Source organism: Trematosphaeria pertusa, assembly GCF_010094035.1.
Source record: "Trematosphaeria pertusa strain CBS 122368 unplaced genomic scaffold BU26scaffold_21, whole genome shotgun sequence".
NCBI lineage: Eukaryota > Fungi > Ascomycota > Dothideomycetes > Pleosporales > Trematosphaeriaceae > Trematosphaeria > Trematosphaeria pertusa.
In genome coordinates, this window is record NW_022987232.1 from 404,601 (window position 1) to 418,319 (window position 13,719).

Consider the following 13,719-nt stretch of genomic DNA (forward strand, 5'->3'; position numbering starts at 1 on the left):
TATACAACGACAGTCGCTTTCAGAAACCGCGAGAGAGGAGACAGATCATGCCTATGTAGTAGATTTGTGGAATTAAGTGTTGATGGCCTGATGTTTTGTCTATCCTATTTGAGCGCGAGGCTCATGGGGGTCGTCTTCGACACGAGAGCACCTGGATTCAGGCAGGCTAATCGACACCAGGATGAAGTATCAGGATAATATAGTCTCTAATATCCTCTGTTTCCTCCTTTACGTCTTCTTCCTTCGCCTCAGCCCCCCATGAAGTATGCTGTAAGTGCCACAGTCTTCCATCCCTCGGCCTTGCTTGTTACAGACGCCTACCCAAATCCCGAAGGTGGCTGTTCCGGTCCTGAATGGATTCGATCAGTTGCATGCTGTGCTCTGGCATCTATTACAACTTAAAGCCTCTGTTGCACATAGGGCACTTGTCATACTGCGCGCTAATTTTACTCATGCATGCAGGGCAGATCCAGGGATCATCGTCCACCCATGGCTGATGTACGTTTGTGCTCTTTTTTTCCAGCCGATCTGATCTCTTTGCCCCCGCTGCGGACCCTTTAGATGGGAATGGACTTCGCAGTTTGCATTTGTCGCATCGATGCCGGCAGTTGGAGCAGAAGCTGTGCCAGCGGGTGTGAGGCCCTGACTTGCATTGGCAACAGTACCATACTCCTTTACCTGAAGTGGTTTTCTTATACTTGCTTCCCGAGGCTTGAGGAGGCGCTGACTCATTGGGCGTCGATGTAGGATCCGCATTGGTCGGAGGTTGTTGCCATTCGGATCGCGTTGAACTGGTAAAGTCATTGATCCATTGAGGGCTGGAGGTGGTTGAGTTTGTGGGTAAATCTTGGCGTGCGGTATCGCCCGAAGCCATTTCTTCAATTGGGCATTTCTTCCGCTCAATAGGCTGAAGCGTGTGTGAACTTCGAGGACGGGTAGGGGACCATTTGTCAGGATTCGGAGAGCGTGGTTGAGCCGATCCGGTATTAGTCACGGTACTCTTCGTAAGTTTCGCTGAGAGCCTAATGCAAATCCTGAGGCTGCAGTGGTGAGCACTTTGCCAGTTGCTATGAGACCCAGCGCAGCCTTTCCTTTGCTCTTTCCACGGTCTCTACTGCTTTGGGCCACTGATTGTGCTTGGCGGTTGTTTATGAGCCCTTGGAGGGCCGTCTGTATGTTATCGAGGCGCAATTGTTGGGTCCGTAGGACCTCTGCCAGGGCTCTGTTGGACGTAGTCGGAGACTGTAGCTTTTCTTCAATGGACTTAACTGTTGATGCGGTCTCTTCCGTCATGATGAGTATAGAATCGATCGCTTTCTTCTCCAGTGGGCGAGACGAAACGGCGGAATTAGCCTCCTTCATCAGGCCAGCAACTTCGCTGTGCTGTTGGTCGATAGATCGCTGTAGTGATCCCAGAGTCTCCAGCTGCTGAGCTTGAGTCGTTGTCTGGATAGCAACATCTTGGCCAAGCTCATGGAAACGGTGCTGAATTGTGCTAGAGATATCGGCGAGACGGAGCTCGTCGACGATTTGTTGGCATTTCTCGTTGAGTGCTCGAATCGATTTTCTATGTCTGAAATTAAACAAGTCATCTTGCGCAAGCTCGAGTCAAGACGTACATTAATTCCAGCGACAGGAACGACTCGATCATCTGCAATGGCCCCAGAATATCTGCCTTGGTCTTTCTCACAATATCATCCACGTCCTTCAAAGCCCATTGCATCTTCCGCGGTGCCTGCTTGATCTTCGATCTTGTTGAGTTGACGCCCAGGCTCTTTGCGTACTTCTCCATGTAACTGGATTCTATTTTCTTCCATGGAGTTTGGAGGAGCTTCAATTGGTGCTCGATAAGCTCGCGGTATGGTGACTCCGGATTGTCCTCAATATGCTTCTCCAGGTATTTGAACGTGACTGCAACTTGGGAGAGAAAGGCTATGGTCTCGGCATAGTGGTCTTTGGCGCCTCCGGCGTCCTGCAGTGCCCTCCGTATCTTGTCTGCGGCCTTGATAGCGTCGACGATACAGCCAGCAGACCAGCCGAAGTCGACCATCGTGTGATAAGAGGGAAACGCGGTCGGTGTGTTCAATGATTTCGAGAGCGGTTTTAGAAGAGAAGGTCAACATGCAAACAAAAGGAAAAGCTGGTCGACGCTCCGTAATGAAGGCGGTGCCACACATGAACAAGGCTGAGAGTTGAAGGCTGAGAGCGCGAACCGCCTGGAGTCTGCCTTGTGACCTCATTGGCTGTGTGCGCGCCACAACGTATTCGTACAGGTCGGAAATTTCGTTCAGCAAAAAAAAGAGGGAAGAATGCGAGTAATGTGTTCGGGAATGAAGGAAAACCGGCGGCGTCATCATATCTTATGGGAGGCAAGTGCTGCACAGATTCGCACCTTCTCGAAATGACTAGCGGCCACACGAGTGGTCGAGTCTGATACCCAATATATGAGGTTATAAGCAAGGCCAGTATACATAAACCGAAAAGCTACCAAATCTGCTCCACTTCAATGATCCTGAATGTCTTCACATTACGTTCCAACCCTGGATCCATTGATGTGCACCCAGCCCCGAAGAGTGTGCAATACTAGTATGAGATGCTGGTTCGTAACTCATGAATTCGGCCGTCGCAAGAAAGAAATGGGAAACAGTCATACTGATGCGTCGTGATGACGGTCGAAGGCAGGAGCCGGCGGGTCGTTCATCTAGTCGCCTCGCAGCCTTAGGAACGCAAGAGACACCCCAAGCCTCACTTCTTCAAATCGGCCTCAGCCTGAAACCCATGTACCGCCAAAGCTGCTCCAGGACCACACTTGCAGCTACCCACTTCCAGCTCCTCAGCCCTCTATAATCCTCCCACCCCTCCGTGTCTAGCGCCACCTTAAAGCATGCAATCGCCCTCGGGAGTGCCTCATCCTCTTCATCCTTCAGTCCATCGCCCGACAAAATGCGTCTAGCGATAGCTGAAACATCGCGATTGAACCGCTCTGAGACTTCTATGTTTGCTTCGCGGATATACCGGGTGGAGGCGCGCTCTTTCTTGCCTAGGATATTGCCGCTGAAAACTTCGAGCTCCGTGAGGGGCTTGCCGCGGTGTGGGCGCATGGAGTCCATGATTTCGAGGATGTTTTCCTCGTAGCTGGTGTGAGGGTTAGTGGGTATGGCATATAATGATGAGGGGCCATGAATGTACGTACTACTCTCGCAGGCCTTCGGCGAACTGGCGGTGATGCTCCCATTGGAAGAGCCGGGTTTCCCTGTCGACGTACCGCTCGAGCTTCTGGATCAAACTCTCATGGCCCATGGAGTTGCGAGATGCTTCGAAGTCGTTTTTCATGCGGGAGAAGAAGTTGGTTTCGTCGATCTTGCGATATAGGATGCCGAGGATCTTCTGGCTCCTGTAGTACCGTATGGTGAACTTTTCTGGATCAAGGACGCTCACGCTGTCAGGATCGTCGATATCGTCCGCGTCTTCCTCCTCGAGTTCGGTAGCCCCCATCTTGTTGATCACCAGGCCGGGCCCATTGGCCATGAAGTCAGGTCTATTGCGGTCTGCTCCCTTCGGAGCCTGATTCATGTCCACAGGCTTTCCAGACTTGCTGAAATCCACGGCGTCCGACGCAAGCTTTGCGAGCAAGATACAATCGCTGTGCATCGTCCCCTGCTGTTCAATATCCGCCCTGATCTTGTGCTTATTTGAGATCTGCCCTAGCCGATCTGAGTTCATGTACTCGATGAAGAACTCCACGATATCATCAACCTTCACGGGCCTTCCGAGGTCTTTTGCTGGAGTCGGTGGATAGTCAGATGGTACCATAGTCTGGGGCGGTATCAAGCGCTCATCACAGATGATATGGAAGAGGTCGCCATCCAGGTCGCCGCCTCCCAGTTGGCTTGGAAGATCGCGTGCTCCTTGTTGGCTAAAAACAACGCAGTTGTATAGCGCGTGTAATGGGGAACCCCTTGATACGCTTACCGCTTTGACGACTTGAACGTCTCCCGGATGGAGAGCAGGTGCCCGTGTAACGACGACGCGGTCACCTAGGAGCACATTGCGCTTCCAGTGGCCGTTCTCATCTTGAATGCCGGTTGCAACGTATACTTCGCCTTCTTTCAGTTCATTTGTCTCGTCCATGATACCGTATAGTAGGTAGCCCTCGTGCACGGGAATCCGCGCGCGATATTTCAGATCCCTGAGGCTAGACATGGCGACGACTTCAACAATATCTGTAAGAAACTTGTCGTTCTGAAAAGAAAGACCGATTTCGTGCATGAGCGTGAATAGCACGGGAACCTTGGCTGCGACACCGGAGCGGGAGTATTCTAAATTCCTTATTAGCTAAAAGCCTTTGTCGTACAATACATTATCCCAATCAAGCTCGAGAAATGCGATAATGCCAATCTGATACGGACATAGACTGGTAATGATCAACATGAACATGAAGGCTACTCACCGAGAAAGCTGGCCGCGTTCAGTGGGTGTTTAACGATCAGCTCTAGCGCTTTGAGCGCATCTTGCTGAACGCTGATGAAGTTCTCCCGAGGCACACCTAGGTCCTCAAGTATCTTGATGAACTGCTGATTGAGATACATTCCCAGCGGCTTGTAGGCCGCGCCGCATATCTCAAGGTCCTTCCAAGTCTCACGGGCGTGGTACTTCGTCATGCTCTTTCGGATAAGCAACTGCTTGCCGCGCAGGGATGTGTCGAGCGAAACGACTCCTTTAGCGCCCCTGTATCGGATCTGTAGAATAGTAGGCCTGAGCTGCCGACGCTCAGGTGGAAGGCTACTCCAAACCTTCTCTAGCAACTCCTGGGATATCATACCACAACCATCAGAAAAGCAACGCCCGTTCCTCTCGACGTCGGGCTCGGTCTCCGTCACGTAGACGTCTTTCGGGATTGGTATCGCGAAGATGGTGTCGGAGAAGGCTTGCCCTATACGAGCGGCGCACTTTGCGCTACAATGTATGTGGCTGAAGTCCCCCATATCTTCGATGATGTTCTTCGAGCAGAGGGGTTCGCCATTGTAATAGAAAGGCGCCATAAACCAGGCAGTATGGTAGTGAAGCGAGGAATGGGAAAAGCCAAGGAACGTATAGCGCCGTCCAGCAATCATTATGCCTTCCCGAAGAACTTTGCGGAAACGGTCGTAAACAGCCTCCTGCGAAGCTCGTGGGTCATGCAGGACAGACAAGCCGTCCTCGTCCGCGAAGAAGACCCTCAGGAAATAGTCACTTCTTTCAGAGTACTTACGAAGCACTCGGTTCGAGACACTCAGCTCCGGGCCTCTGAGGAGCAGACCCGTTGGCGTGACCGTGGCTTTGTATGTCAAGGTCAGATGATGGTGCTTTTTCTGCTTAGAGGACAAATCTTCCGCCGTAGCCTCGTACCGCTTGATGTCCTTTATGTTCTGGTGGAGGGTTTGAACAATATGGGCCACGCCCAACTCTCGTGCTTCAATATCTGGAGCAGGCGTGGGGATCTGGTAGCTAAGCTTGCGAACTGCACGAGCGGTAATCTCGGGCCCATACCGCTGAGAAAGTGTCTGCACGTAGGGTATGACTTGAAACATGGTGGTGGGAATGATGGTCCCCTCTAGCACCAAGGCAAGAAGCTGGAACCGGACAGCAAAGGTAAAGTACGCGGTGCTTTCGGGTTCCGAGAGTGCTTGCTCAACTCGCTCGTATTCCTTTTCGATAGTCTCTGTGGGTCTCGACGGTACCGTGGTCCTCCAGCACTGTGATTGGGGGATCGCTGATGACTTTTTGACGTGATTCCACGCGCGTTGGGCGGAAGCGGTGTCCGGGAGCGTGACCCTATACACCATGCAGAGGGCTGCGTTCTTGTCGTACGTATGCATGAGCGAACATTGGCGTTGCATACGCTTGCCCGCAGGATTCAGTGAGAGTGTGTCCAATAATGGCATAGGCGTCGTCACGGTGCCAGGCTCCCGTCCAGAATACAGGTGAAGATCGTTGGTGCTGACGATGCGATAGATCTTCGGCGGAGACTTCAGCGTGAGCGTTATCGTGCCTCGGGTGCCATTCTCGTATGAAGGGATAGCGTGTTCGATGATAGCGTACGGGATATCGATTCTGCAATGCCAATGCCATTCTTGATGTTCGGCTGCTGCCAGATAAATGACAAGCACCGACTTTCCAAAGGTAACCGCTCCCTCCCGAACATCTTTGTATTTCGAGTCGAAAACGAGCTTGCCTAAATGATCGTATTCCCACACTCCATTTTGGAAACTAATGAATGGGAAGATCGGTGAAGAAGGCTGCGACGACACCGCGGCTAATGCTTGTTTGATGCGCTTTGCCCGCAGTGTTCGTTCTCTTTCCCGTAAAGCATTGAGCTTGACCATGTCAGGCTGCCCCTTATTCCTGCTCTTTTGACAGCGCAGCTGTGTGCTCCTGAAGACGAGAGGAGTGAGAGGGATCGGACCGCCGTGTTTGAGGAGGAACTTCTGAGCATTGCCCGCATCGGCTATGGTGATGATTGCCCATCGATTCCCGACTTTCTTGAAAATTTCGAAGGCGAGGACATCTTTTGTCGAGAAACAGTTAGCAGCGTTCCGGAAACAATGATCGGGATGCATTCAATGAGAAGACAAATCAGCGGAAGAGGTGGTGCCCATTATGTCGAAACCGTCACCGTCAGCAGCCTTGACAAGATTGACGATGCGTCAGAAGAAGTCCTAGAAACCCGGCTTCGTATGGGATTTGTACAGGAACTGCAGAAACCTTCTGTTTGTAGCCTGGTCTCACCTACCGAATCGCGAGAGTATGTCTCTCAAGAACAACCTCAGCTCGGTGTGATTCGAGTTGAGCGGGATGCTGTCAACGAAGATATCCATTGCGGTCAACCAACGCCCCAGCGGAGACGCATGAGGGTCAAGAAGGTATCAAAGTACACCGCGAGCCGGAAAAGAGCGAAAACAGTGGAGGAGAGTGAAGTTGGCTGCGGAGTTATACCAGGCTGTCGAAAACGGCAAGTGGGACCACCTAGGCAGCCTGTGGCCGCGCTTCCGCGTTCTCACGTGCTCTGACAGGGGTCACATCGCCTTCACTTTCTTAGAGAGCAGTGCATTGACGGCAGATTTCACTGCTCGGGAAGAGCAATACAAAAGTGGGGGGGATTGCGGTTGAGCGACATGGCGTCGACCTTGCGCAGTAGTCAAGCCCACACTCATGGTCAGTATCACGGTTCTATGGTTTCTAACTTCCTTCCCGCCCTTCCATAGCTTCCCACGAGCTAGAATACATGCACGATGCTCAATCATATCCTACACACCTCCATTCCCTCAATCCTTCTTCTCCGCCTCCCTCTTCTCCAATATCTGATCCACAATACCGAACTCCAGCGCCTCCTTTGCATCCATAAAATAGTCCCTCTCCATCAACCTCTCAATCTCATCCAAACTCCTCTCCTTGGTCAAATGCCGCTGATAAATCCTATTCAGCTGATCCCGCACCCTCAGTATCTCCTTCGCATGATCCGCAATATCGCTCGCCTTCCCGCTATACCCTCCACTCGGTTGATGAATCATAACCCGCGAGTGCGGCAGGATAAATCTGTTTCCAGGAGCGCCTCCGCAGAGGAGTAATGAGCCCATTGACGCGGCCTGCCCCATGCAGATGGTGGTTACCGGGCAGCGAATGTAGTTCATGGTATCGTAGATGGCCATGCCCGCGGTGACGGAGCCGCCCGGCGAGTTTATGTAGAGCGAGATGGGCTTTTCGGGGTTGTCGGCTTCGAGGAAGAGCAGCTGGGCGGTTATGGTGGCGGACATGGGGTCGTCGACTTCGCCGTTGAGGCAGACGATGCGCTCGGCGAGGAGGCGCGAGAAGATGTCGGACGTTTTCCAGCCTCCAGCCTACCCAGTTAGCTTATTCGTCTTCTTCGAAGGGTGCTCTGAAGGGAGACGTACCACTGTCTCAGTCACATAGGGCATTGGCATCCATGCTCTCGGTACGGTGGGTTGCGCCTGCTGTGTGGAATTGGACGGTGTAGATAATCGCGACGAGAACGAGCGGGTTCCATATCTACATGAAGCTGCAGAGATAACGGGCCTCGCGGCCCTTCGTAATATATTAGCCATGATGCCTATCGAGAAGAGCATATTGGAGCTCTCCAAGCTCTAACATCGAAGCTCCGATGCCAAGCCGCTAATAATTCCGCAAACTCGCGCGATTCGGAACGCATTCAAGAAACCTCCACAAGCACCTCTCCACCTGATGCCAGGCAGACCAATCCAGCGCCTGAGACCATGCTTCAGCCTCGCTAAACACTTCAGCCGGCGACAAGCCCGCTCCTACGCCGCCAAAGTCCTCACGGGCGAAGACCTAGGACCCATCCATCACGATGAACACCACAGCTTCCGCGTCCTTAAGGACGGCTCGCACCTCCCTATCCCCCCCGTCCTCGACCCCATAGCTCTCTCCGAGCGCTCCCGCTGGGAACAGACGAAGCAAAAGCCAGACGTGAACAAGTTCACACCCTTCCAGAAGAAGCTATGGGAGAATCCCTACGGTACCGTCTCCCCTTCCCCTCTAGTGGAGTGACACCGAATACTAACAACCATAACCTAGCGCACGCCCTAGCCTCCCCCATCCGCCAATGCCGCGCCACCCAATCCCTCCTCCCCTCCTCCCTCCTCATCTCCCTCCACCCGCGCCCCCACCCCACTACCTCCGACCCCTGGCTCCTCCCCGTCAACCTGACAACATCAACGCACCACCTGGGCCCACCTGTCCGCTTCCTCTGCCACTCGTACGTAGCAAGCTACCTCGGCAAGAAGAAGAACTGGGACAAGGCGCTCTACCCGCGCTTCATCGAGAAGCTGGGCAAAAGGGCAGTAGGCAAGATAGTGTGGCGGGAAGACATGCCGATGTTGATTCTAGAGCTGATGAGGAAGAGGGCGCGGGAGAAGTTGCGGTGGCATTTTGGGCACAGCGGGCAGCTGGTGCCGTGTGAGAATCCGAGGGGGGAGGATATTGACGCGTTGGAGGACGTGTCTTGCGTTTTGTACCTGGGCTCTCTGAAGATGCGCGCGGACGAGATACAAGTCGAGGCGAGGGGCATCGTCAATGATGTCGAGAAGTGGGTTGCGTACTACATCAAAGGCTTCCCCGCGCTGCTCGATCCGCACAAAAAGCCAGACGTAACACACTCCTCGCCTGCGTGGTACACGGACCCGGTAGTCCCGCGTTTGCAGCCGCGAGCAAGATTCCCTCCGTTGGAGTTCAAGACGACGACGTGGCGGGGAAGAAAAGTCGCGGTGTACAGCTTATATGACTTGCTTGGGGAGGAGAGGATGAAGGAATTGCTTGAGGGAACGAGGTTTGAAAGGGAGAGGTGCCTGGTGATGAAGAGAGGGAGGCATAACGTGCCCGTTGAGATACTGCTTATGCAGTTGCAGGCTTATTTGGCTACACCTGGGCCGTGAACATTCGAGCGAGCAGAGGGCTAGACGCATAATCGGAGAGTCTGGGGTCAGACTTCAATGTTCATATTCCACATAAGAATGTATATATGCAAGCTGAGCTGAAAAGCCATACAAATCGCAATGCTTGCTGAATGCCCGGTGCAACCTATACATCCAACCTGCCCCATGTTGCAAACGCCGTAAAACGCCGCGAGAACTCCTATGCCAAACGCAAAGCGGCGTCGTCCTATCCACATCCTCATAAGTTTCCCTCGCCCCCGCTTATCTTAGAAGACCAGCGGCAGACCCCGAGCGGCTCGCTAAGCCGCCTTTTTGTACTTCTCCCTCAACTCATCAATCTCCCTCTGAAACCTCTCCATATCATCCAAGATGTTGCTCGGACTGCTCTTCACCTCCTCTAGATTATACGTCCGCGGTTCCTCCACCTCTCCTTTGGGCGAATACAGCACCGGTTCGCTCTCTGCTGCCGGCGCATACTCATACTTCAGAGAGCTCTCGCTGGCTACGCTCGTCCGCCTCTTGCTGTCGATGCTGTTGCGTTTGTACTCGGTACTAATTCGCCGGCTTTCAGTTGGAGAGGATGGATGGAATGAAGGACGTTCTTTGTCGAGGCTTGAGCGGCCGGATTGGCGGCGCCGAGGGGGCGGAGGAGGAGGTGGCATGGTTGCGCTTTCGTTGGAGACGGAGCGGGTGGTGTTGCGTGTTGAGTTTATGGAGGATGTGCGTGCCAGGCCTGGGCCAGGCGAAGGTGGCTCGGAGGAGTAAGTTGTTCGGCGGGAGGAGGGCGGATTGGGAGATGTGACGGTGGGTCGGCGTGCGGTTGCTGTTGCTGTTGCGGTAGAAGAAAGTTCGGTTGAGGATGAATTGGCGCTCGATGTGCTGATTGTTGATAGTGCTGCACCGTGGCGTCTTGTAGGGGGTGGAGGAGGCGGTGCTTTCTGAGATGATGGGGATGAGGCGGGTTCACTGGTAAATCCGGGACTGAGAATTGGGAACTCGGTAGAGTGTTGAGATGACATTGTTAGTGACGAGTTGCTTCTTGATCTGTTTCCCATTGTTGAACTGCGGAGCTGGCTTTGCCGGCGGGCGAGGGGAACTGGTGGGGGTACTCTCTTCTGTGCGGGAACGGCATCGGATAAGCTCGATGTTTCGCTAGCTCCTGTGTCTGGTATAGATGGGAGATGGTGAGTGATATCTTGAGAAATAATATGAGCAGGCGGCGAGACAATAGGAGGCGTTGGCGGAAGCGGCTTGTTCAAATCCGAATTCGTCCTATTCCTCGACGCAGGGGGCGAAGCCATAGGGTCCGTAACAGAAAAACTCTCGAACGAAACCGTCTGTGGTGTCCTGGACGAAACCAGCCTGCCATGGCGATGCTTCGGCGCAGGCGGGGGCTTCTTCTTTTCCCGCTTGATCTCTCCCATAAGACTAATTCTCTCGTCGTCTGATGCCGCCATTTCGTACGATGTCCGCGGCGACTCGGTGTGCGGTTCTTGTACAGGCTCGAATATGGATTGTCGAGACACGGATGAGGTGTCTGTGCTGCTGCTGCTTTCGAAGACGGAAGCGCTGATGGGATTGGGGGCAGTTGCTCCCTGCGGTGGTGGCCCGGAACTTCGCGGACTTGGTATGCCGGTCAGTAATAGGTTCTTGAAGCCTTCTACGTCTAATGATGCTTTAGTAGGTCCTGGGGTTGTCCTTTCCGTGGCTGTCCGATCTATGATAATTCATATCAGCATGCGCACCAACTGGCCGTCAACTCCGAGCTGCTATGCCGCATATTCCCGCCTCTTTTAGCACCCCAGTGTAAACATGACAGAATAACCCACGATAAACGCACCTCGATTCTGGCCCCTCAGCTCCGCGCTTCCCTTCTCTTGCGGCTCAATAGAAGCCAGCGTCTTCGAAAACGGATTCGCCGGAGCACCACCAGGCGAGTGCACAGCCTCAGGCTGCCCGGGATTCCTTCTAGAGCCTCCCGTCATCATTTTCGAATCCGTCCCTGCACTCCCACTATCCTGCCCAAGTTGTTCGTCCAATGCGAGATCCTCAAAGTTGTCAGAGAAGCCGGCCGGAGACATGGGAGGCGGCGAGCCCGCATGGCCACCGAGGTTTATAGGCTGCAGCAGGGCGTCATCCGCATCGTGGAGTGCCGGATGCGGCGGCGAGGTCGCAGTGGGCGATTCTATGCGGACGGATTTCTTTGTCTTTGCGGGAAGCGCGGACGCGGCGTGGTCGGGCACTGTGCAACTATTATTCTTGATTCTTTTACCACCAAGAATGCAAGCTTAGCGGAAAAGGTATACCAGAGTCGCTTTCGCGCTCATCGCGGGCGTGAGGTCTGCTGCTGCTGCTATCGGCATTGATAAAGCTGGTGGGCGGAACAGATGCGGGAGCGGCGGGGTGTTTCTGGACGAGGGAAGCGCGGAAAGGATTCCCGGACATGATCGAGGACTAGAAACAATGCATTGTTCTATGTACATGAGAAGGGCTCGTGAGAGCGGCAGGCGGGTGTTGGGCGGAACCCTTCAGTGTGGTGTTGTTGCTGATGGGCGGCGGCTGTGAAGATCATCGCCGAGATGCTCGGAGCAGATCTGGGGACTGACAGCGAAGAGGTGCCCCCACCACGGCGCCAGCCTTGGCTCCAAAACTTGCTCCTCTACATTCACGAACGCCTTCACGTAACATGCTCAGGAACGCTAGCATGCCTTGCCTATCTTGACTCCGCCTGCCTTACGGAACATGTGGCTAGCTGTGAACGATGCCGAGTCTCGTACCACTGCTGTGCCTCTTTTCCCACTGGGGGCCAGGGCAAGCATCTCATTTTGAACACTCGCCGGGTACTCAATCGATGTAAACATGCCATCCGCTCTCTCGGCCGAACCATTTCCGCGCCAATTGCCCACCGCTCTCTGTGGGCTGACTGAACGCAACCTTGGCCTTCTCGACAGTCATGCCGTACAAAAAGTCGGACCTCGCGGAATCCAGCAGCCCCGTCGCGATGCCATGTTTCCGATGCAAGTTGGACGTCCATATGCGCGAAACGCCCAGAATAGCCGGTTCGGGTGTGTTACTGATAGAAATGGAAGAGCTGTGGGACTTAGCAGGGAGCTGACCGGCACGCTCAGACGCGTCATCCTGGTCCAGCACTGTAAATGCCTCCTGAATCCTTTCCGTCAAACACGCTCCCACGCACTTGGTGCCCCGGATGTATAGGTAGGCCTTAAACCTGTCGCTAGCCGAGTATTCCCCATTTCCTTTTGAGGGTTGCTGCGCCCCGTCCCCCTGTACTTGCGTGTTCCCCGCTATTGGATTGCGTACCTGACTCCACAATGTCTCGTCTGGTATGGGAACCGCTCCTAGCTCCGTATTGACGACCTTTAGCACCTCACTAGTCTTGTTGCGCATTGCAAGCGTATCCCTCTTGCTGATGACTGCGACGAAGCTCCTGTCTCCACCGGACCAGACTTGATTTTGCTTGAGCTTTTCGACCAACGCCCGGGTGATGTCCACGCCGCCAACGTTCATCGCGTGGAACTTCCGATGCAGCGCCGCATCGTCGGCGTGCGACGGAATATACTCCATGCCGCAGACCTTGCACGTTTTCGTAAGCTCAACCACAAGGTCGAGCTGCATCTGGACCAAGCGCTTCTTCTTCGGACGTTGTTTGGGCGGGCTCGGGACATTGTGGCTTCGTTCAGAGAGCGGCTCCTTTGCAGGGCATCCGGATTTGGGTTCTCTCTTCAGGAAAGAGAACAGTGGGCGTCTCCTTTGGGGAGGAGGTGAACAGGTCTGAGCTGGAGAGGACGGAGGAGTAGATCGAAGCGGCTCATCTGAGAATATCGCGATAGGTTCTTTGGGACTAGATGACGGAAGCCCCGAAGAATCGTCTGCGGGTATGGAGACTCTGGGAGGAGAAGAAGGCGCGACATCCTCGGTATCTTTCGTCTCAATGGCCGCAACTGTTGTCTCGACGCGTCTGCGTTTCGCTGGAGGCTCCTCATCGAATAGCGAATGTTTTCTCTGTCGCGAATAAGTCCTGATGACCCTCCTACATTGCAATTAGCTTAGAAAACAAACGCGACCGTAAAGACACACCTTGCACCCAGGGATGACATCTTTGAAGGGTTAGAAGCAGGGAACGAATAAAAGTCGACGATGTTGAAGCTTTGAAGATCGACGCGACGCGCCTCGCGACGTATCGCGATGTATCGCGATGTATCGATAAGCGCACAGGCCACATACCTCGGGCTACACCAGAGTCATCGTT

General features: G+C 53.9%; 7 protein-coding genes across 7 annotated transcripts; 1 reads left to right on the forward strand and 6 right to left on the reverse strand.

Moving 5' to 3' along the window:
* Positions 1-193: 193 nt before the first annotated feature.
* On the reverse strand, positions 194-897 carry BU26DRAFT_164666 (uncharacterized protein). Its single transcript, XM_033820197.1, has 2 exons — positions 699-897; positions 194-642 (listed from the first exon to the last, which is right to left on the reverse strand). The coding sequence occupies exons 1-2, from the start codon at positions 802-804 to the stop codon at positions 392-394; spliced, it is 357 nt and encodes a 118-aa protein (XP_033677073.1). The 5' UTR covers positions 805-897; the 3' UTR covers positions 194-391.
* A 93-nt stretch (positions 898-990) lies between these two features.
* On the reverse strand, positions 991-2,050 carry BU26DRAFT_571309 (uncharacterized protein; the record flags this gene model as incomplete). The annotated part of the gene is made up of 2 exons (XM_033834120.1): positions 991-1,567; positions 1,620-2,050. 2 exons carry the CDS (start codon positions 2,048-2,050, stop codon positions 991-993), a joined length of 1,008 nt encoding a protein of 335 aa, XP_033677074.1.
* A 359-nt stretch (positions 2,051-2,409) lies between these two features.
* Positions 2,410-6,960, reverse strand: BU26DRAFT_468065 (RdRP-domain-containing protein). Its single transcript, XM_033825278.1, has 4 exons — positions 6,773-6,960; positions 4,451-6,547; positions 3,194-4,319; positions 2,410-3,135 (listed from the first exon to the last, which is right to left on the reverse strand). Exons 1-4 carry the CDS (start codon positions 6,855-6,857, stop codon positions 2,754-2,756), a joined length of 3,690 nt encoding a protein of 1,229 aa, XP_033677075.1. The 5' UTR covers positions 6,858-6,960; the 3' UTR covers positions 2,410-2,753.
* Positions 6,961-7,132: 172 nt separating this feature from the next.
* BU26DRAFT_468067 (ATP-dependent clp protease-like protein proteolytic subunit) lies at positions 7,133-8,100 on the reverse strand. Its single transcript, XM_033825279.1, has 2 exons — positions 7,932-8,100; positions 7,133-7,877 (listed from the first exon to the last, which is right to left on the reverse strand). Exons 1-2 carry the CDS (start codon positions 7,959-7,961, stop codon positions 7,305-7,307), a joined length of 603 nt encoding a protein of 200 aa, XP_033677076.1. The 5' UTR covers positions 7,962-8,100; the 3' UTR covers positions 7,133-7,304.
* Positions 8,101-8,168: 68 nt separating this feature from the next.
* On the forward strand, positions 8,169-9,837 carry BU26DRAFT_495365 (uncharacterized protein). Its single transcript, XM_033826214.1, has 2 exons — positions 8,169-8,533; positions 8,593-9,837. Exons 1-2 carry the CDS (start codon positions 8,239-8,241, stop codon positions 9,447-9,449), a joined length of 1,152 nt encoding a protein of 383 aa, XP_033677077.1. The 5' UTR covers positions 8,169-8,238; the 3' UTR covers positions 9,450-9,837.
* BU26DRAFT_584957 (uncharacterized protein) lies at positions 9,749-12,153 on the reverse strand (the record flags this gene model as incomplete). Its single annotated transcript, XM_033834622.1, has 3 exons — positions 11,756-12,153; positions 11,290-11,691; positions 9,749-11,157 (listed from the first exon to the last, which is right to left on the reverse strand). The coding sequence occupies exons 1-3, from the start codon at positions 11,892-11,894 to the stop codon at positions 9,749-9,751; spliced, it is 1,950 nt and encodes a 649-aa protein (XP_033677078.1). The 5' UTR covers positions 11,895-12,153.
* Positions 12,154-12,293: 140 nt separating this feature from the next.
* BU26DRAFT_571314 (sister chromatid cohesion acetyltransferas-like protein Eco1) lies at positions 12,294-13,567 on the reverse strand (the record flags this gene model as incomplete). The annotated part of the gene is made up of 2 exons (XM_033834121.1): positions 12,294-13,500; positions 13,548-13,567. 2 exons carry the CDS (start codon positions 13,565-13,567, stop codon positions 12,294-12,296), a joined length of 1,227 nt encoding a protein of 408 aa, XP_033677079.1.
* Between the last annotated feature and the right edge of the window lie 152 nt (positions 13,568-13,719).

Coding starts and splice junctions, on each gene's coding strand:
- BU26DRAFT_164666 (XM_033820197.1), bottom strand. CDS start 804: ATGACTTTACCAGTTCAACGCGATCCGAATGGCAACAACCTCCGACCA. Junction 643..698: donor CCTCAAGCCTCGGGAAGCAA/GTATAAGAAAAC, acceptor AATGCAAGTCAG/GGCCTCACACCCGCTGGCAC.
- BU26DRAFT_468065 (XM_033825278.1), bottom strand. CDS start 6,857: ATGGATATCTTCGTTGACAGCATCCCGCTCAACTCGAATCACACCGAG. Junction 6,548..6,772: donor AGACATACTCTCGCGATTCG/GTAGGTGAGACC, acceptor TCTCGACAAAAG/ATGTCCTCGCCTTCGAAATT. Junction 3,136..3,193: donor GCCGAAGGCCTGCGAGAGTA/GTACGTACATTC, acceptor CCCTCACACCAG/CTACGAGGAAAACATCCTCG.
- BU26DRAFT_468067 (XM_033825279.1), bottom strand. CDS start 7,961: ATGCCAATGCCCTATGTGACTGAGACAGTG. Junction 7,878..7,931: donor CCTATGTGACTGAGACAGTG/GTACGTCTCCCT, acceptor CTAACTGGGTAG/GCTGGAGGCTGGAAAACGTC.
- BU26DRAFT_495365 (XM_033826214.1), top strand. CDS start 8,239: ATGCCAGGCAGACCAATCCAGCGCCTGAGACCATGCTTCAGCCTCGCT. Junction 8,534..8,592: donor GCTATGGGAGAATCCCTACG/GTACCGTCTCCC, acceptor ACCATAACCTAG/CGCACGCCCTAGCCTCCCCC.